The 22186-nt window shown below is 40.4% G+C and overlaps 2 protein-coding genes across 7 annotated transcripts in view; one reads left to right on the forward strand and one right to left on the reverse strand.

Annotated features, from left to right (window-relative positions):
- Positions 1 to 6550, forward strand: part of ZRANB3 (zinc finger RANBP2-type containing 3) — a 72412-nt gene extending 65862 nt beyond the window's left edge. For all 5 annotated transcript variants that reach the window (XM_061608921.1, XM_061608924.1, XM_061608923.1 and 2 more), the window contains 4 exons: positions 957 to 1103; positions 3118 to 3517; positions 5749 to 5880; positions 6261 to 6550. In XM_061608921.1, the coding sequence (XP_061464905.1) occupies positions 957 to 1103; positions 3118 to 3517; positions 5749 to 5880; positions 6261 to 6359 (778 nt within the window). In that variant the 3' untranslated portion in view covers positions 6360 to 6550. The remainder of the gene's footprint in view (positions 1 to 956; positions 1104 to 3117; positions 3518 to 5748; positions 5881 to 6260) is intronic.
- A 678-nt stretch (positions 6551 to 7228) lies between these two features.
- RAB3GAP1 (RAB3 GTPase activating protein catalytic subunit 1) overlaps positions 7229 to 22186 on the reverse strand; it is a 34432-nt gene continuing 19474 nt past the window's right edge. The window contains exons 17-24 of one of the 2 annotated variants that reach the window (XM_061608926.1): positions 20702 to 21052; positions 14490 to 14627; positions 12693 to 12920; positions 11294 to 11390; positions 11102 to 11205; positions 10891 to 11006; positions 10072 to 10174; positions 7229 to 8213 (exon numbers count right to left, since the gene is read on the reverse strand). In XM_061608926.1, the coding sequence (XP_061464910.1) occupies positions 7971 to 8213; positions 10072 to 10174; positions 10891 to 11006; positions 11102 to 11205; positions 11294 to 11390; positions 12693 to 12920; positions 14490 to 14627; positions 20702 to 21052 (1380 nt within the window). In that variant the 3' untranslated portion in view covers positions 7229 to 7970. Of the gene's footprint in view, positions 8214 to 10071; positions 10175 to 10890; positions 11007 to 11101; positions 11206 to 11293; positions 11391 to 12692; positions 12921 to 14489; positions 14628 to 20701; positions 21053 to 22186 lie in introns of those variants that run through there. The other variant, XM_061608927.1, reaches the window with a different exon arrangement.

Here is a 22186-nt window from a genome sequence, read left to right on the forward strand (position 1 = left end):
GTTTCCCCACCCGCCCCCTTCTGTCTCTTGGCCTGTGTAGGTGTGTTTTCACATTGATTGCAGCTAGCAACCATGGAGTTGACCACCTAATATATTTGGCAAATGTATTACACTGTCAGAATATGTAATTATTTCACCATATGATATTTCTTCTTGAGGAGCCTGTCTAAAGAAATTAGCACTCTCGCAGCATACGATTTATTTTATCATTTGTGTGTATGATTTTGTGTTAAAAATTGTAGTGGGGGAACAGAGATAGAAATAGCTTTAGCAAAAATAGTGCTAAAAGATTCAGAACTCATGAATTCCTTTGTTCTTACAATAGAAAACTTAAGTAATTCATCACCTTACTGATAGTATTCATTCCATTGTAATAATGGAAAAATGGATATGGACTGCCTTCAAGTCGATCCCGACTTATGGCCGCCCTATGAATAGGGTTTTCATGGTAAGCGGTGTTCAGAGGGGGTTTATCATTGCCTCGCTCTGAGGCTAGTCCTCCCCTGCTCGCTAGGGCCTGCTCAGCTTGCCACAGCTGCACAAGCCAGCCCCTTCCTTGTCCAAAACTGCCAGCTGGGGGCAACTGGGTTCCTTGGGACTATGCAGCTTGCCCATGGCTGCACAGGTGGCAGGGCACGTAACTCCTGAGCCACTCACTGTGGGGGTGAACTTTAGCTAGCTCTTTACACCCAGGAGACACAAGCGGGGATTTGAACTCACAGACTCTGGACTCCCAGCCAGACTCTCCTCCCCACTGTGCTATACTAGCTTTTGTAATAAATGACTAATAAATAGATATTATTTAAAACAGAATAGAGGTAGCTGCTGAAAATGATATAATTATCCAGACCTCTTGTGGAAGACGGGGATTTGGGAAGGGCATCTGGTCAAGAATTCTGTATCTCAGTATTTGTGTTGACTTGCAGGCTAAAAAGGAATATTTCATATGATTTTAGGTACATGACAAAAGAGGATGTTGCCAACGCTTCGCTAAGGAAAGCTGACTGCAGTGGAGGCACTGTTCGTATAGTTACCAAAAAATCCACAGTTGCTTTAAAAGGCCCCACTGCTTCTGCTGGAAGCACGGACAAAAATTCTACCAAGTAAGTTTAGCTAGCAGGGCCAATGGAAAAGTGGATATTTATGTCAATAGCTACATGACCCTTTTTTTCTTTAAATTTCAGAAATCTGTTTGTTGGAATTTTCAGTATGCAAGTTAACACTAATTTCTATGGATTGTATCCAATGCTTCATGAGCAGCATTCTGTTTGCACGATGGGACTTCCTCCTTCCTCTCCTCACATACTCCTAATCCCAAAATCTGCTCCAGAAGGTTCCCCAACTTCTGGAGCAGATTTTGAGGATTTGGTTGCACAAGCAGAAGTGTGTTGCACATGCGGAACGGCAGCACTGGATAAAACCCTATGCCCCTCATTTTCAAGCTGTTTCTGATTTTTTTTATATAAATGGAATCTCTAGAAGAGGGTTAAATTTGCTGGAAAATTGTTTCACTTAAATTATGTCACTTCATCTTTCTTCATTGTAAAGGAAAAGGACTCCTTTACAATGTAAAGAGATTTTAAAAAAAAATTAAACCAAATTCTGCACAGAGGAATGTAAAACACAGTGGGTGCCCTAAACAAAATATGCATAGTGAATATATTTCTGCTTATTTTCCTAACTTTGCAAAATTTGCTCTCATCATTTGAGAATTCTGAAGCCCTGAAATTTCTCTTAAGAGTCCATACCTGTTTTTCTGGTTCCATTTCTGCTTGGAAGATCTGAGGGACTACTGATCAGCTGTGTGCCATTTATGCTATGAGGCCCTTGCATGGTTCAGTCTTGTCTCCCATGCTTTTTAACATCTATAAGAAACCACTGAGTTACATCATCCAGGAATTTGGAGTGAGGTGTCATCAGTATGTTTCATTTATATCTGATTCAGCTGAGGTGGAAATGTTAAAGGGGGGCCAATAAATTGAAGCTGAATCCCAACAAAATGGAGGTACTTTTGGTGGGTGGTTCAGGATGGTGGTATTCTGAATGCCATTGTACTCCCCTTAAAAGGTATGTCTGCTTACTGATCTAGATTTCTTGCTAGGAATTCAGATGGCATCTGTGGCATGATTCATGAAGTGTTTCAGCAGCTAAGGCTTCTGTGCTTGTCTGTGGCCTCTCCTGGACAGAGATCCTTGCCATGGTCATCTGGGTTCTGCTAACCTCCAGAAGACAGCCCAGGAATTGCAGGTGGTGGAAAACACAGGTTACTAACTAGGACTGATTGGGATCATATTCTGGGAACATAAGAAGCTGCATTATAGTAAGTCAGACAATTGGTCTCTTTTGGCCAGTATTGTTGACACTGACTGGCAGCAGCTCTCTAGAGTTTCAGGCAGGGGTCTCTACCAGCCCTACCTGGAGATGCTGGGGATTGAATCCAGGAGCTTTCACATCCAAATCAAACACTCTACCACTGAGTTAGAAGACTTCCCCTTGCTAGTGCTTAAAGACCTCTACTGATTCCTGATCTGTTTCTGAGCCTGAAGTGCTGGTGTCTACATTCAGACCCTACATGACACAGGACCTTGGTACCTGAAGGAATACCTATGCCCACATCAGTGCGCCTGTACTAGTCTGCATCTGCACTGGAATTGTTGTTTGAAATTATTTTATTGTTTTATTTCTTGTGGTTTACTGCCCTGGGCTCCTCTGAGGAAGGGTGGGATAAACATTTAATAAATAAACTTTTCTTTGCGATCCTTGGGGTAGCCCTGCCATCTGAGGGAGACGGTCTTCTTGCTTGTGGTGCCCCATGTTCATAAGGCTTTCTCAGGGAGGCCTGCTGGGCACCTGTTCTGATATCTCCAGTGCCAGATGGAGACTTATTTATTATCCCAGGTTTCTTAATTCTGGTTATGATATACTGCTCAAAAATAACTTACATTGTTGGGTCTTTTGCTGTTTTAGTCATTTTTGTTTTTTTCTTGTATTTACATTTTTATTATGCAAGCTCACCTGGAAACTGAAGGGTCAATAGAAATGCTTTAAACTAAATAAAATGCACAGGGAAACAATTTTGATGCGAAAGTAACTGCTCCCTCTTTATCTTTATCTTAGGTTGGCTTCAGAAGATGGGAATTGCCAGGTCCTCAGATCAGACTCCAGTCAGGTTGATTCTGTTGAGGAGGCTACCTTAGGCAAAGGCTACTTGCAGGCTGTAGATAATGAAGGGAATCCATTTTGTCTCAACTGCCAAAAGCCGACAGTCCAGATTGACCAGAAGTCCATCTCAACTGCCTGGGACACACGGTTCTGTTCTCATAAGTGCCAGGATGACTTCTTCTTCCGCACTAGCCAAAGTTACTTGAGAACTAAAGTATTTGAGATAGAACATGGGGTTTGTCAGATGTGTAGTCTAAATGCCCAGGAACTCTACCTCTGTGTCAGAGATGCCCCAAAGAATCACCGTAAAAGTCTTCTGGAGAGCTCTTGGATGTCCAAGCTTCCTTTAACACAGGTAAAACATGCTGTTGAATCAGTTATCATTCTCTAGGTCAAGGGTAGGGAGCTGGATCCAGCACAACCTCCACTGGCCACTTCTGATAAGTGTATGAGGCCACCCACCTTGCAGTCACTTGACATGATTCCACTTCAAAGGAAGAATTTTCTCAACTATGGCATGAATTCAAACCACAGTTGCAAAGACCCCTGCCAAAAGTGGGACTTGGATTGACTGAAGGCCCTGCTTTTGGTGGGGATCAGCTCCACCTGTGAGCTGTGACCATACTATGTTCTATAATCACATCCTCCTTTGAAAGATGGGTGAGGGCTTATAATTCTTTGAGACTTGCTAAAGTATGCTTAGCACATAACACGAAGCCGGCATTTGCATGGCCTAACTATAGTTTGTTTGAACGCACAAACCCAGCCCAACAGTCTGTCATCCATTTTCTTCCAAGAAATTATACTGTGGAGCCACTTGTTGTTACAAACCATGGCTTGTTTTATGGTTATGGTTTGGCACTACATATAAGAGAATCAATCTCAAAAGATGCTATAGAATATCACCTGAATTTGACACTTTATTACTAACTTCTCATTTGCCTCTTATCTAATCTAGAAACAGCAGAGCCAATCTAGCCTGGTCAATGAACTCTATTGGGAAGGCGGGGGGAATATAACCCTATTGGTTCTCCTTGACCTCTCAGCAGCTTTTGACACCATTGACCACAGTGTTCTTCTGGAGTGATTTCAAGGAAGTGGGAGTACTGTATTACAGTGGTTCTACTTCTACCTGCAGGGTCACTACCAGAAAATAGTACTAGATTGTTGCCCAGCTTAATGGTTTTGGGGCTATTGGGTCCCACAAGGATCCATTCTGTCTCCTATGCTATTTAATATAAAACCATTGGGAGCTGTTAACTGGGGATTTTGAGTGTGGCATCATCAGTACGGTGATGGCACACAGCTCTCTCCATTCCATCAGAATCAAGAGAGGATGAGAAGGTGATGGACAGGTGTCTGGAGGGGGGGCTAATAACCTGAGGCTGAAGCCTGATAAGAAGCCTGATTAGACAGACGTCCTGAGGGTGAGTGGTTCCCAGGTGTACGACCTGTTCTGGGAGGGGTTGCACTTGCCCTGAAGGAACAGGGTTATTGTCTGGGAGTAGTCCTGGATTCCAACTTGACACTGGAGTCTCAAATGGCTTCTTGGCTAGGGGCACATAAGTCCAGCTTAGGCTGATTTGCCAGCCCTGGCTGTTCCTAGATCAGGATAGCCTGGCCTCAGTTGTCCATGCTCCATGTTCTTCTGGACTATTGTAATGCACTATATGTGGGGCAGCCCTTGAAGATCATCCAGAGGCTGCAACTAGTGGAGAATGTGGCTGCTGGGCTGGTAAGTGGAGCAGCTTAATGAGACACATGTCACCCGTCATGAAAATGCTGTACTGGCTGCCATCAGCTACCAGGCCAAATTCAAGATGGTAGTACTATCATATAAAGCCCTAAACGGCTTGGGAACCAAGTACTTTAAAAAAAACACCCTTCCCTAATGTCAACCATCTCAGCCCCTATGATTGACAGGTAGGCCTAGGTAGTGGTGCCTCCACTTGGGGCTACCTGGTTGGCATTGACCTGTGAGAGGTCCTTTTCAGTGGTGGTTCCATTTGTGGAATGCACTCTCTAGTGAGGTTGTCTCCCTCATTATTGAATTTCATTTGTTTACTCAGCATTTGATGACTCAAAGGCACTGTTCCTGGCAACCTTAACATTTAATGTTAACTGGTTAAATATTTTAACTGTTTTTGGAATGCTTTTTAAAGAGTTATATTGTGCTGTGAAGGAGGAAGTGTGGGATATAAATTGAATAAATAAATAGTATCCATCGCATGTCTGTGCCTGATGGAGTTATTGGTTACATTCAGAAGTCATGTTACCAGATCTTTGGGAGGATTGCAAACAAGCTGTCTTCTCATGCTCCATTGTCATTTTTTTCATGGCTCTAGCTTAACAGAACAACTATTCACCAATACACCTACACTGGCATACTGTAGTTTGAGTGGTGTCTTCAAACCAGGATTGCAATCCTGTTTTGGCTAACCAAGAAGTGTCGCATTAAGCCAATGCATGAGAAGACGGGCATGTAGACAGCACATTCCCAAACTGGGAAACAAGTGGTTTAAATGTAACTAATGTGTTGACTGGTAAAGATTTAGTAGCTTATCCTCGTGTCCTGTCTAACTGCAGCTAAATGAAATTATACTGAACCCAACTGAAGGTCACTTCTGGCAAGTGGATCATATCAAGCCAGTCTACAGGGGGGGAGGACAGTGTTCTCTAGAAAATCTTCAGACGCTATGTACAGTTTGTCACAAGGAGGTGAGTACACAGCATATCAGTACAACACTTACAACATCCTCTGTAGACCTATCACATTTTCACCACCATCCAATTTTTCTACAAGAAATTGTGTATTTCTTGAACTTAGAAAAGTCTCTCATTTGCCCAGCAAATAATTACTCTGCTCAGCCTGAAACTTAATCTGCATTCCTCTGAGGTGATTTGCTTTATGATGCAAACCATTTCAGTGATTCAGGTAGGTGATATCCTATTAAACCACCTTAAACGTTACCTCAGTTATCAAGCCATACCATCTAGACCGGATGCTGTGGCAGTGCAATAGTCCCTGATGCCAATTTCTCTGTATGCCATGCTGTGAAATTCATTTTGTCTAATTTATTGCACTGCTTTATTTTCAGCGAACAGCAAAGCAAGCCAAGGAAAGAAGCCAAATGAAGAGACAATGTATCGCTTCAAAATATGGATCTGATATTACCAATTTCTTTGTGAAATTATGAGGCTTATGCATAGCTAACTAACTGATATATACTTTAACAGGTTAATTTTTGATTGAAAATCCCACTGTTAGGTTCATTCATCGTGTGTATGTATCTTTTACCCAACTTTTACTAAGGCTAGAATTCTTAATGTCACATAAATGTTGGAAAACTAGACATACATAAATAAATTCACATACCACTCCATGAAATCTTGGGAGGTTCTTCTGAATTTAAAAGTTTTGTACTTTTTCTTAATTGAACTAAATTTGATTTGACAATTAGACCAATAAAAATTAAATAACCATTGTTCCCAAAACCATATTAGTAGTTTGTATCTTATGAAGGGTAAGTTTTTTCTTTTGTTATTTAGCTATAGTTTAATCTCTCTATCCTGTCTTAAACAGCTGCTATACAGCTTTGAACTTTAAGAATGCATGCTCAGAACATAAAAGGGCAAATAATGTATTTTGCTATTTTGAGAAGACGCGATTAAGGGATAACTAGCATGCCATATTTGCACATATAGTGAAGTTTGTTACTTAAGATCACAACTACAGTAGTAGTATAGCAGAAGGGTTTTTTAACAAATATTGAGTACTCAATTGCTGCTGTAGACTCTATTTGGAATCAAACTGCTTCCTGATCTCAAGTCAAGGCTTGGCCCTATCATCAGCCACCTTTTGTTGAACTGCTTTTCTTAACAGCACAATCCTAACCATATTTACTCAATAAATCCTATTGAATTCAACTGGACTTACCGCAAGGTGAGTAGGATTAGGATTGCAGCCTTAGTTGTGTATTAAAATTGTATTAATGAAGATTCTAAGACAGTGGCAAATTGAAGAGTCAAACCTTGACATTCTTGCTTTACAAGAATATAGAACCAATGCATTGAAATAATCCTTTACTTTTTCTAACAACTTATAAACAAACAGCATAATAGTATTTTAGAACTGAAAGCCAGTGAGCTACAGGGTTTCAGTACAGTTCATCCAATGACAAGAATGCTGGTGGTATATGTACTATACAGTAAGTAATCTACCACTTTTTAATCATACTTATGATGCAGGATAGCTTAAATTTTGGTCCACCTGTTCTTTATTAAGATACACAGCCATTTTGACCCACAAATGAGTTGCATTTTATTATGCATAGAATATGTAGTTTTAAACAAAGTTTGAACCAACCCATGGTGGCATTACACCTGATGGTCAGGTTGCAGATAAGCAAAGTAAACTTTCACACAAGGCTGTAGAATTCAACAACTATCACCAAATTTGCTTTTACACTTAATGTACAGTTCTGATATTTCCATCATCATTGTAAGCAGCTTACTCAACAGGAATGGATTTGTAACTGAAGATCAGCAGTCCTGTTTCCAACATTCCACAGAAGCCCTTTGATGCATACATGTAGATATGGGTTTCCAAAGAAATAATTACTCTAAAATTCTATATACATCTCATGAGACAGTTGTTTGGCACTAAGCATTGCTTTTGAATGACTAGGCTGTAAGAACATTATTCTTGATCACTAAATTTATTATCTTCAGCTGTACCTCAGCATACACGTTCATGGAAATACCATTGCACCAGCAGAGATGCAAGGTAAGTGAACTAGGTGGTGATATCAGAAGAATGTTGTATCAGATGAGAAGGCACCAGCAAGTCGGAAGTCCTCTTTTGTAAAGACACTATACATGCGCTGAGGCAGAGGTTTTGAGTAAGGGGCAGGCCGTGGGACAGTCGTGCGCAAAATAACCTCACGCCCCGCAGGCAATGGAAAATCTGTAGTTATTCCAGAGTTGAAACGTTTCTCATCCAAAGAGCCAGACCTCTTTAGTTCTTCATCAAGGGGCATAATTGTGGCAACCTAAAAGAAATACAGAATCCTCACCATGGAGACATTTGTTTGCTTCATATCCCCATACTGTATGGGATAATTCAGACATAAGGACCATAGAGTGAGACTTAAACATTTAGAAGTAGCATGATACACACAGATATATAAAAAGAATAAATGAGCATGACAATGATAGCACCATGTGCAGCAGATTTCTAATGCTGAGATTAAAAATGAATGTGTGCTTTTGAGTTTGTGCTTCTACAAACTACCAATCCTGGTCTACAAACATGAAACATACAGCCCTTTAGGCCACCCACTGCAGCAGACCACAGACCACTCTCTCTCAGCCAGGTTCCTGAAGTAGACCTTCAACTGCTTCAGACTGGTCTCCAAAACAGAAAACATGAGATGTTAGTTTGCAAACATTGCAATAATGTGGTTCCGGCACATGACTACAGGAGCTTTGCTTTCAATTGTTCATTGCTTCTTTATGTAAAAAAAACCAATATTAACCATGGCTTGATATATTTTCACATGACATGACCTAATGAGTCAGGCCATTAGTCCATCTATAACTAGCAGTGATCCTTTTTAGCTATCTTAGATTGCTGAATGGAGATGATGTATCTGGGACTTTAATGCATACAAAGTATGTGCTCTCTCACCAAGCTATGACAACTCCCTGTTTCAAAATCAACAACGGTCCTGCCATTCAGAGTCCTGCCCTATGTCACAAATAGCTTCTGTCTTTTCCTCAGAGTCTAAGTCAAATAAATTTGACTTTCTTGCAAAGTGATTGGACAACTTAGTTTACAGCTACTTCATAACTAAGATAGTATTAAAGCAGCAAAAACTAAACTTTCTGCATCAAAGCTAAATGTTTCTGCAACAGTTTGATGCTTCGTCCTTGCCAGATTACCAAATAAGGCAATGCTCTGGGAGGTCTTAAGCTTCTAATAGCTTCTGATTAGAGGTCCACTTAAAGCTCCAGTTTTTCAATCACAAATTTCTTCACAACCTACTGGTTTCAAAGCTTGTGACTTTGGAAAACCTTGTTTGAAGTTGAATATGCAAGTGATCAGTAGTCAAATCAAGCAGCTGCACTATTGGAGCATTCATGCCTATGCACCTACATGTTAGGCAGATGACTAGAAAATTGGAAAAATCTAGTTACCTCCTCAGAAGATTCAGTCAGCTGGATAAGGAAGAGAATCAGTGATAAAAGATAAAGAAAGGCAAGTCAGAGATGACTCACATGGGGTTAAGAGAGAGGTTTCAGAATTGTCTTGTTTTAAAAGGCAGATGGCCCTCTAAGTATAGGTTGCTGTCAAGAGCTACTGGGATAAACATTCAGAACACAAAACAAACACAGAACACACTGATACAAATTGGTACAGAGACTATGATCAATTTAATCAATATACCAGCCCAATCCATATTTTTACCCACTGAGCAGATGTAGCTTTCCGTACTTGTCCTAATCTAGCAATTGATGGGCACAGGAGCTCCACATGCAGTACCTGTCTCATTTGTTTTAATGGAGGTAATCATTTACTGCTAGCTATTATGAAATGAAAACCTGATTTTGTTGTTGCAACCTAAAAACTGTGCTACTTCATTAAAATCAGTTTGCTTCAGTACAAATAGACCTTGCATATATTACTGTGCAACAATATGCCTGAAATTGTTTCATAAAAGAACTGCCCTGGAAGGAACACACTGATCTAAAATCTGTGCTTTATCAAGTATTATTATTTTTCCATTGAGCTTGATGCTTAATATAGCCAGATTATCCTTATAAAAGAAGGCACTTTCAAAGCCTGACATTTTGAACAGAGAGTAATCTTACAAGCTCTATATTAGAGATGTTAAAAGGCCATCTTACACGTTGTGCGTTCACAAAAAGCTTGTGAATTATAGTACCAGCAGGTCCTCTTCCAGCTCCCATGACGGATACTTCTGGCTGTTCCAGAAAAGAATTCACAAATCTGACAGTAAAAGGGAGAAAAGTAAGCATAATAAGTCAGTTTTTCTGTTTTTGAAGAAGCAACCCTATTTCAAAATCTATTCCATATTGGTACCAGCATTGAAGGTACTCAGCCATTCACATATAAAGTTCAAGATATCTAGCTTAAGGCCGATTTGTGCATGAGTATACATTGCTTCTCTTAATTGCACAACTCTGGATGACTGGCAGTAGAATTAGTTATGCAAACCAAATCCATTGAAAGTTGTTTGGGGGGATATGAAAGCACTTGACACTACCGTCATCAAGTGTTGAATATGCATGTGCAAATCTGACCCTGGATTGAGCACTTCCTCCACAGTACCTTGCTCTCTCATGCACAAATTCTTCTGCCATCCTTCCCCATGATTAACAGTTATGTCAGCAAAACTTCATGATTCCTCCTAATCAGTGACTCAACCAACTTGAAACTACATTGAATATGTATCACAAAAACCATTTATATTTGTGGCTCACTGTGTGGCATGTTTCCTTATTTTAGAATATACCCAAGTGTAAATGAACTAGCCATGCTAACATACATCAATACCTGTCCAAACACCAGAATGCATGAAAAATGTAACATATAAGTCTGAAACAGCTTTGTTCTCGGAGGTAACAAGTGGAAGCAAGAAGGGGGGGGGGTTATGATGGAACTCACTTGCACAAGCCGAACATAATGAATTCAGTAATACTCACTTTTCTAGATCTTTGCGTTCTACTTCTTGTTCACATTTATCTACCCCAAATTTTGCTTTCAGTGACCTTGCCCGGGCAATAGTGGCTTCAACATTCATAATCTGACTAATGATTTCCTGTGTGTGAAGAGAAAATACTTGCCATTCTGTGGCATGCCACACTTTAAAAAAATTAATCCCCAAAACTTAATTAAGGAAAGAAAACTCCTTACTTCTAATTTTTTGTCCTCTGGGTTTGGAAACCGGAGAACTTTACTGGAGTGGGTGATTATCTGCTTAATTATCTTCTTTACTGAAGAAATATCTTCTACTGATTCTGTTGTTAAAACATGAATGAAGTATATTGTAATAATAATTCTACCTTAAATCCAAGAATACTGCATTGCTTAACAAGTGTTATTTACCTTCTTCCTTTACCTTGAGTACAGCTGCATGGATGACACAAGGCAGAAGGTGCCTTGCAAGATCTGCTGGTTTCTGAACTGCTAAATAGTGCAGCACCTGAAGTTATGATAAAAGGATTACATCACAACTATAATTTTGTCATTAACATTTGATCACCTTGATTCTACACAATGGACTTCACCATCTCTCCAATATTTGAAGTACTGTGGAAGTAAAATAACCAGAATATAGAGGATTCTGGATATCTGAAAATATTGGTTCTGTCTGTGTCTGGAAAGTGTAGAATGTGGGAAAGCAACTGATAGAACAGTTAGCTAAGCAAAATGTCTTTTTAGTTGCTTGCATGTCCTTGAAATATCTTGTTTATGACATAATCAGCTTCAAAGTGTTACAACTCTAGTTAGCAAGTACTCCCTTAGCAACATGGCCTGTACTCCTTAACAACCTGTCCTAGCAATTATAGATAATTAGAATGCTTTGAACTAAAAGAATTTCATGTGTATTACGCATGCTCGAAATGTGAGAGTTTCATCTGCTGAAGTCTTTGTTTTTTGAAAAACTATAAAGGCCTGCGCCATTTTGCAGAGAGGAGAGTCAATTGCAGTTTTCTGCTTGGCTCTCCAGAGCTGCATGCTTTGAATAAATTTGAAATCTGCTTCAGTTGTAAAAGCCTTCAAGTGAATTCCTCCACAGTATACATATAATGGCAACTAAGGTAGGAGAATCAGTCTTCTACAGTTATACTTCACGGCCTTCAAAAAAATGTCCATAAATTCAGGAGAAAACTTTTTGCAGACCTTCAAGGGATTAGGACTATAGAAGATTTGTTCTTTGTGGAACTTCAACCTCTGAATCTAGCAAAATAGAAGTCAAGTGATCTGAAAGTGACTAAACTCAGCAAAAACAATGAATAGAATGCAACAGTAGAAAAAAAAATGTCATGAGCCAACAGCTTTTGGAAGCTACTAAGAGGACAACCCCAAATACATGAGGCAATAAGGAAGTGCTTTCAAATAGTCAATTGCAATTTTGGGATGGGGGGTGTTAGGAAACAAAGCTGAATACTGGAAGAAAGAATGGAAGGTATTTGGAACTGGCCAGAAAGTGGACAGCTGGAAGGAAGAACTACAATTGCTGCCAAGTAAAAACCAAGAGGCTTCATTCACAAAGTGCTTATAACTCTTAAAGTGTTGCTGATCTCTAAAGTAACAAAGTGCGTTTGGATGATTTTGTTCACTTGTTTCCACAAACAAAACGGCAATTCTACCGGATTATATTTCAAGAAGGAAACTGCATTCAGTACAGCCAAAAAAAACAAAGTACACTTGCAAGTGGGCAGTATCATTATTAGTGTAATATACATTGAATATCAATGTCTACACAGCTTAGTCCTCTTACCTTCTCTGCTTCACGAGTGTCATCAAAGAGTCGCCTCTGCCTCCTTGCGGGAATTGGCTTTGCTGTCTCCCATGCTTCAACCCACATGTTGCTTGGAATCTTCATTCGAGCACTCAGTTCACCCTTGATGACTACATCCCCTTTTTCATCCACAATTTCTTCTTCTACGTAATCCCGAGGGGAATACCATCTCACAAAATCCTCCAAACAACAACCAGGATTGGCAGCCTGGAACAAAGGGGGAGAGGGCAAAACCAGAACGTGATTATTTTTTCACATACTTCCCAAAGCAAAACCTATTAGGTGAATGAGGTACAAGTGGCATAGGGGTGTCTATGGTACTGCATTTCAATACTTGCTTCTTTTAAAAAAATACATATATATACACATCCAGAAATTAAAATTGTTAACTTGTCAGAAAAGCCAGGCATGAATTTTTACTGTTAAGAATTCCTAGTGACACGATCCCCTTGTGTCTGATTTTTCCAACGAGAGGAATATTTTTTTTTAAATCTCTGGTAATTTAGTAGCTAACTCCACACTCTAATTTTTACAGTGTGAATACAGAATGCAATTATATTGTAATACCTTAAGTGGTCCTACATGCTAGACACTCCACATTCTACACTGTAGATTGAAGAGTAGTGTCTCATGCTGTACTTGATAATCAGGCAGAGATACCCAGATACAAAATGCATTAACATCACTTTCTCCTTTAAAATAAACAGAAACAAGGTAGGAAGGGCCAGACTCCTACCTCTGATATTCTGGAAGGAAAAGGAATAATTTGTAGAGGTGAATGAACCTTACTTATTTAAAAAACTTTTATACCAGCCCTCATTCTATTTTGAATTTTACCTGCCATGGTACATATTTTGTAACCTGACCTCTCTACCAAAATATTTTTTAATGTTTGTACAGAATCTATGAAGCTTAGGTGCTTTATAAATTAATACAAAAGATAGATGAGAAGTGGTCCTAAGACTTAATGCCCTGGACATATATGGAGAATATGGAAACTTTGCCCCTTTTCCTCCCTCGCTAATTAAAGTAACTCACAGAGATATTGTAAACCAATCCATGCAAACACTTTGAAAAACCAACACAGGCAGAATTCCACCCTCTAACAGCACAGAACTTTATGCGTATGCTTGAAAAAGCATGCCTGGATAGAATACCCTATGTTGTCACACACTTAGCTCATAAAACCACACTATACAATTATGGAGAGAATACATAAGTTAAAAAAATTGTAAGACACACTCAAATACTTCATGAGGCTAAATGAATTAACCTTATTCACCATTATATGTACAAAAATTCCAAAGCAGTAAACTTCAAAACCAATTAATATGTCCACAGGATTAACTTCAATATGAGTAAGCTATCCTCACCTTAAATATGCTTTTCTGATATAGGGAAAAATCACAATTCTGTCACAGTTGTTTTTAAAAAGAGTAATTCTGAAAGTATGAAGTATTTACAGAACCTCTGACTATCTACTATTTCAAAACAGAGTCAGCTGATTTTGCATCAAGTGACTGGCAATGAGTCAATGAACACATAATCGGAGATAAACACCAAGTAAATTAAAACACTATAAAAATCAGGAAAATGAATTTTTAACCACAAATACATAGAGTGAAGTTGGTAGTCACACAATCAAGTAAAATGGAAGGAAAGCACTGGCTGAAAGAAGTTACTGGGAGACATTCTGCTAATTGCCATTTTGGAGTGACTGGAGTGTTTGTATTAATAACTAAGACAATCCCATGGAATTCAGAAATCTGCATCCACCTTGAAAGATTCCATATCGGAAAGCAAACAGGCACTCTGCATGCGTGCTCGAAGATGGGCTCCTTCTGCTGATGTTCCCAGTTTAGCCAATACTTCAGACTGTTCTTCTAGTAGATCTTCAGTCATAGGAGCTGGTTCCTGAAAAGTACAAGAGTACAAAGAGAGCAGAAGTGAATATGGTGAATTTTCTTCATGTTTGGTATCTCTCCCTGAGATAAACTAAGACTAAACAACATTTCATCAGTTCCAGGAGTTATCTCTCACAATTCAATTCAGGAAAAACTTTAATCTGTCTGCCTGGATCAAACTGTGGTTTGACTTCTCTGTAGTCAGAGATTAAACCAGTTTCCCAGTTTGGAAATAACAGGAAATGGTTGTTCAACAAAACCTTCTATGTACCTTACTGTTAAACTTAAGGAGGAGGCAGGCTTATACTGAGCTAGATGGACAAATGGTCTGGCTTTAAAAGTCACGTCACTTTTGCAGGAGAAACCTGCCACTACTATTCTGGAGAAACCGAGAACTGCATAGTGGTGGCAGATTTCTTCCTTCCCTGTAGTTACTTCTAAAAGGATAAAACCCGTTCACAAGTTTCTACAGCTGTCCATCTCAAACAACATTTTTAAAATGCATTGTCATAAGGTTAATTATAACAGCTTCATCTTGTAATCGGTGTTAGTAATTTTAGGACAGAAAAAATATATACACACACACTCAAATGTCTAGGGAGAGAGAGAGACAAAATAGAGACACTTTACTATTTCACACAGCAATTTATAGACCCCACCAATTTCAATGGCTATATACAGTGCCTTCCAAAAGTAATCAGACCCCTGACCAATGGTCTCATATTACTGAATTACAAATGGTATATTGTAATTTCGTTCTGTATGATATTTTATTTTGAAACACTGAAACTCAAAATCAACTATTGTAAGGTGACATTGGTTTTATGTTGGGATATATTTGTAAGAAACATAAAAAACTGAAACATGTTGCTTGCATAAGTATTTAACCCCCGACGCATTAAGATTTGGTAGAGCCACCTTTCACTGCAATAACAACTTTAAGTCTTGGGGTAGGTATGTACCAGCTTTGCACATAGTGTCGGAGGGATTTTGCCCATTCTGGCAGATTCGCTTCAGGTTGGCTGGACGTCGCTTGTGGACCGCAATTTTAAAAGAGCACCACAAATTCTCAATGGGATTGAGATCAGGACTTTGACTGGACACTGTAGGACATTCACCTTTTTGTTCTTGAGCCACTCCAACATTGCTGTGGCCTTCTGCTTGGGATCACTGTCCTGCTGAAAAGTGAATTTCCTCCCAAGCTTCAGTTTTTTAGTGGACTGAAGCAGGTTCTCTTGCAGTATTTCCCTGTATTTTGCTCCATCCATTCTTCCTTCAATTTTAACAAGATGCCCAGTCCCTGCTAATGAGAAGCATCCCCACAGCATGATGCTGCCACCACCATACTTCACTGTAGGGATGGTGTGTCTTGAGGTATGGGCAGTGTTAGGTTTGCACCACACATAGCGCTTTGAGTTTGGGCCAAAAAGTGTTGAAGTGTGTGCGTTGTTGCGTGAAACAGCATACGTTACATTGGAGTTAAGTTGAGCAATAAACATCGCAGAGGCATTAGATCAGGTTAAGAGTCTTTACTACAAGACATTATGGCTTAAGGCTTTAAGATTACATGTAGAGTTGCTCCCCCCCCCCCAGGAGAGTTCTCAGTTCAAAGACATGACACAGAAGACTCAGCTCAACACAGATAGCTGCTAGAACTCTCCCAGTCTATCTTGATGCTACCATGGCAACGGCCTTGGCTGTCCGTTCCCAGACATAACTCCTTCTAGCTACAGATTTCCAGACTTGCAGACTTGATGGAAAAATAAACTCAGTGACAGTACAGTTCAATGGTCAACAATCTCCCCTTTTTCCCATCATGTCTGTAATTCATTTCTACAATACATCTTGCAATACAGTTTACATTTCAGTACAGTTCAGAACATCTCTGTACATTTAGCTAACACTTTATTCAATCAAACTTTGGCTGTACACAAGTCAAATACAGTGTATCAGGATCCATTTCAACTTGTTTATGCATACCTGGGCTGGTAATTACCCCCACAGTAAATCTTTCAGGCGGTTTCCCTATGTTTGATCTTGTAGAACGTCTTAAAGGCACTAGGGCTTCTGCTCTCTCTGCCCCCCCATTTGTGCTTGTGCTTGGCACAGCGTGCCCAGGATCCTCCATTTCCTCAGCCTTACGTTTCTTCGATCTTCGTTTCCCACAAATAAGCTCATTTAACGCATCTCTGAGAGGAATTTGTGTGCCTTCCACTTTTATGTCTAGATCTGGTTTAAATGTTTGCGCTTGTGTGTCACTTGACCCTGTGAGAATGACTGTTTGCCTTTGATCCCAAGGCTTCTCTGCAACTTTAATGCTTCTGCTCAGGATTAATTGCTGTGTTTCTGGGCACCAAACTCTGAAATATGCATTCTGAAATCCCAAAACAAAACCTTGCTGTGCTCTGGGCGCCAGCTTGCCTCTTCTTTTTCCCTGTGAAATGTGGACCCAGCAACGTGCCCCGAATTTTTGAATGTGTTGTATTTTAGGTTTCTACCAGTGATTTTCTCATAAGGAGACATTCCAAGAGCACTATGAAACACCCTGTTGTGAATATAATTCGCATACAAAATCGCCTCTGCCCAGAAAGAATTCCCTAAACTGCAATCCATCAGCATGGCTCTCATTGCTTCCTGAAGCACCCTATTTTTTCTCTCAGCAGACCCGTTGGAAAACGGGCTGTAAGGAGCAGTGAAATTCTGGTTTATTCCCTTACTCTCAAGGAAGTCACCCAATGCTTTGCTCGTGAATTCCCCTCCCTGGTCTGAGTGTATCGCTTTCACAGTGACGCCATGTTGGGTTTCGATTCTCTTAATGAACAGCTTCAGCTTCTGCTCTGCTTCACTTTTCTGCTTAAGCAAATAAACATGAGTGTATTTCGTAAAATCATCGACCACTATCATAAAAAATCTCGCACCTCCTCGTGAAGCATTTATTGGCCCTGATAAATCAACATGAACTAGCTGGTAGGGAGCTGTTGTGGTTCTTTCAGCCTCCCGGTTAATTGGTGCAATAGTCATTTTAGCTTTATGACAAGAATCACAATCCATTAACTGTCCACAGTCCTCCAAACGCATGTTTTCGCTATGCATTGGGGTTTTCTTAATCGTGTCAAAATTTGCATGCCCCAGCCTTTGATGCCATTCATGGACGCAGCCCTGATGTACCTGTGCCTCAACATTTAACACAGCACACCCTGCTTGACTGCTCTTTATTACAAACTGTGAATCATTAAGGCTTCCCTGCAAACACACTTGATCTCCCCTCATTACAAAACATTGGTCTTTGTGAAACAAGACTGAAAAATCACAACTCACCAGTTTTCTCACAGACAACATGTTATGATGCAGATCTGGTACAAACAAACAATCTGACAGTATTCCAAGTTTATCAAATCTCACCAGTCCTCGGGCTTCCACATTCTTGCGTGATCCATCCGCCAGTAAAACAAAGTCCTGCTCATCGGTAGACGTGTAAAACAATCTCCTGTCTTTGATTAATATATGGCTTGCACCGCTGTCAAGAAGCCAGTCAACAGGTCCTAAATCTTGAGACTTCTGTTTACAAACAAAGTTCACACTTCCCTGCTTCAAGCCTCCTTCCCTGGAGTTACGCTTGACTGCACAGTCTCTTTGAAGATGCCCACGAGCCCCACAGGCATAACAAGATTTCAGCCACTGTTGCTCCAGCTTGTTTTCCTGTCTGCAGCTGCTTTCTTCTTTCAGCTTGGCTCTTTGCTTTTCCTCAGCACTTTTCGCCTCTTGTCTCCGCTGCCATTCCTGGGTCAGTTTTTCCTCAATAAACGCAACGTTCAGACCTCCGTCAGGCATGGCTTCGAAAGCCATGACCATATTATTCCAAGTCCCATCGAGTGAAGCCAGGATCAGATAGGTCTTCTGAAGGTCAGAGTGTTCCATGCCTCGATCCTGCAACTCAGCAAATGGGCGCCTGAATTCCATGAGATGCTCACTCATTTCGCACTCACCCGTGAAGCACATCTGGTACAGCTTCCTTGCCAAACACAATTTAGATCCCGCAGTCTGTTGCACATGTAGGGCCTCCAACACGTCCCACATCTGTTTGGCGTTTGTAACATCTCTCACGTGTAACAGTTGAGAGTCTGATAGAGCCAGAAGTATAAAAGCTTGCGCCTTCTGACCTCTACGCGTCCAGGCCGCGGTCAGTACCGCCGGAGGGGGTCCATCTATAATGTCCCATAAATCCTCTCTTATCAGCAAAGCCTGCATCCTCGGCTTCCAGCTGGCATAATTCTTTTCCGTCAATCTTTCCATTGGCAAGCCTCCCCCAGACAGGTTTACAGCCATGTTGCTCACCTCTGTCTGGTACAATCGATCAAGCTGCCCTCTGGAACTCCGTCTGCCGTTCAGACCAGCAACTTACTCTTGTGTAACGCGCTGTGGATCTGGGCCCATAACCCTGTTGAAGTGTGTGCGTTGTTGCGTGAAACAGCATACGTTACATTGGAGTTAAGTTGAGCAATAAACATCACAGAGGCATTAGATCAGGTTAAGAGTCTTTACTACAAGACATTATGGCTTAAGGCTTTCAGATTACATGTAGAGTTGCTCCCCCCCCCCCAGGAGAGAAGTTCTCAGTTCAAAGACATGACACAGAAGACTCAGCTCAACACAGATAGCTGCTAGAACTCTCCCAGTCTATCTTGATGCTACCATGGCAACGGCCTTGGCTGTCCGTTCCCAGACATAACTCCTTCTAGCTACAGATTTCCAGACTTGCAGACTTGATGGAAAAATAAACTCAGTGACAGTACAGTTCAATGGTCAACAAAAAGCTCTATCTTGGTCTCATCTGATCACAAAACCTTTTCCCACATCACAGCTGGGGCAACCTAAGGCTTTCTGGCAAACTCCAGACATGCTTTCAGATGGTACTTTGTGAGTAAAGGCTTCTTTCTTGCCACCCTCCCATATAGGCCAGTGTTATGCAGACCTCTTGATATGGTTGACTGGTGCACCATTACTCCACTCCCAGCCACTGAACTCTGTAGCTCCTTCAAAGTGATTGTTGGCCTCCCTGTGGCTTCTCTCACAAGTTTTCTCCTTGTTCAAGTGCTGAGTTTTGAGGGACAACCTTTTCTTGGTAGTGCCTGGGTGGTGTGATGCAGCTTCCACTTCCTGATTATTGATCCAAGTGTGCTCACTGGGATATCCAAACACTTGGATATTAGTTTGTACCGTTTTCCTAATCTATGTATTTGTATTACATTATCTTTCACTTCTGTGGAATGCTCTTTGGTCTTCATTTTCCTTCAGATCCACAGCCTGACCAATGATCCTTCAACAGTGGGGTTTTATCCTGACAATGTGACAGCAAGTTTAATGGGTCACAGATGGAGGCCAATGGTAAGGTAACTGTGTCCTCGATAGGGCAATTTCTTTCATCTGTGTAAACTGAAAGCTTCCACAGCACAGGGGTTGAATACTTAGAAGCAAGCAACATGTTTGAGTTTTTTATGTTTTTTACAAACATTTCCCAACGTAAAACCAATGTCACCTCACAATAATTGATTTTGAGTTTTACTGTTTCAAAATAAAATACCAGACAGAATAAAATTACAGTGTATCATTTGTAATTCAGTAATATGAAAGCATTGGTCAGGGGTCTGATTACTTTTGCAAGGCACTGTATATAGCCATTTGCTTCTTTTCCCTTCATTAAAATCAATGGGCATTAACAGTGCTTAGTTTTGGTTAGATCATACCCTGTCTTCCCAGTCCTGCCTCTCCAGTCAGGTACTTGTTCTAGGGATAACTGTCTTAAATTGTATTTTATAACAACGTGAAAGTACTCAGAGCTGTCTAGGTCCAAGACCCTAAGGATTAATTCACATAAATCACTTCACAACTTCCTGCCTCCATATGTATTTTAAGTGGTGAGCTGTAATATATGTAAACGCTTTTCCAAGACATGTCTACAAACCAAATTAACCGCTATGTAAAAACTGTTCATGTGAAATCACTTCTTGAAATCCGTCCTTCTCTGTATGACAAATAAAACAAGTTTAAAAAAGCCAGAAAACCAGAAATAGTTCTGAGACTAACCTGTGTTATTGGAACATAGAGAGGTTCTCCAGGATAAAGCAAAGTCAAGTTGCCATGCTGATGTAGACGACCTTCCGCTTTTAATACTACAGTTTCTTGGCTGCCTTCTTTTGCAACCCCTTTCTTCCCACTTTCTTGTCCATTTCCTTTAAGCTCCTCTGCGTCACTTAGGCATTCAAAAAATTCTTCTTCACTGTCACTCCAGGATTCCCAAGATTTTCCTACTTCTCCTTTTTCCTTATCACTCTCTTTGAAATAGTCTTTGCCCACCAAGTCACTTGTTTTTCCAGCATTATTTACTTTTTTCCCCTCATCCCTTGCTTTCTTTCTTTCAATGCAACAATTCAACATCTGGAAATGAAAGCATATTGAAAACCTGTTATGATACATATATACAATCTTCCACAGTGACAGTATTTCCATTAAGCTGCATAATACTTATGTAAGGCCTGGAGACTATAGCTTAGATCCAAACCTGCTCTTGCACAAACAGAAGACACTTCTGCTCACATGCCATCACTCCCATATTTCTGCCAATTCCCTCTTCTCCTATTTCAGCCCTCTCCCCACATCTCACAATGATCTAGAGGTTCTCTCAGCCCTCAAAATGGTGGGTGCAGCAGACTGCAGAGATTAGGAAAGGGATGGAGTTCTGCCCACAATTCTTTGGTTAAGAGAACATAAGAGCAGCTCTGCTGGATCAAACGAAAGGCCTATGTAGACTAGCATTCTGTTCTCACAATGGCCAGCCAGATCCCTATGGGAAGTCCAGAGCAGACGTTTCCCTGAGGCATGCTACTTTTGATATTGAAGATAATGTCTCCGTCCTGACATTCAGCTTCATTGGATCACTCCTTCATGGGACTCAAGCCTACAGGCAACGTCCAACATCAAGCAAGTAGGCTTCCACTCATGCAACAGGTCTACCCTTTCCTCTCCCGCCACATTCCCCCAAATGTGCCCGAGGATCCATCAATACTCTGGAGTGAGTGGTATGTAAGGGAAGGAACAGGAAGGGCAAGTCTGATTGCACAAGTGGAAGTCCATTTCACAAGACAGCTGACACCACTGGATATCACCCATTGTTTAAAAAATACACTGATTGCTCCAGAAAATTTCTTCAATAGTTACACAAATATTACTATAGATAACAATAATGCAGACTTTTTTTATTAAAAAAACCTTAGCTATTATTAAAATGAAGTATTACCCAGAGTAGACTGACTGAAGTTAATGAACCTAAGTGAGCCATGTCCATTAATTTCAGACAGTCCACTATGGGTATGAATAACATTGGATACAACCCACTGACTACCTCTGTAACAACTTGATATGCTGCCCAAGAAATACAGTAATGTTTGGATACATTTTTCAACTTTAACAACTTATACAATAATAAAAAGCTAAGAGACTTTGTTTTATAATTTTTTAAAAACAAAGTTTATTATATTGTCTCTTATATATTACTTATTTTGTAATAGTTAC

The sequence above is a fragment of the Rhineura floridana genome, chromosome 2 (assembly GCF_030035675.1).
Source record: "Rhineura floridana isolate rRhiFlo1 chromosome 2, rRhiFlo1.hap2, whole genome shotgun sequence".
Classification (NCBI taxonomy): domain Eukaryota; kingdom Metazoa; phylum Chordata; class Lepidosauria; order Squamata; family Rhineuridae; genus Rhineura; species Rhineura floridana.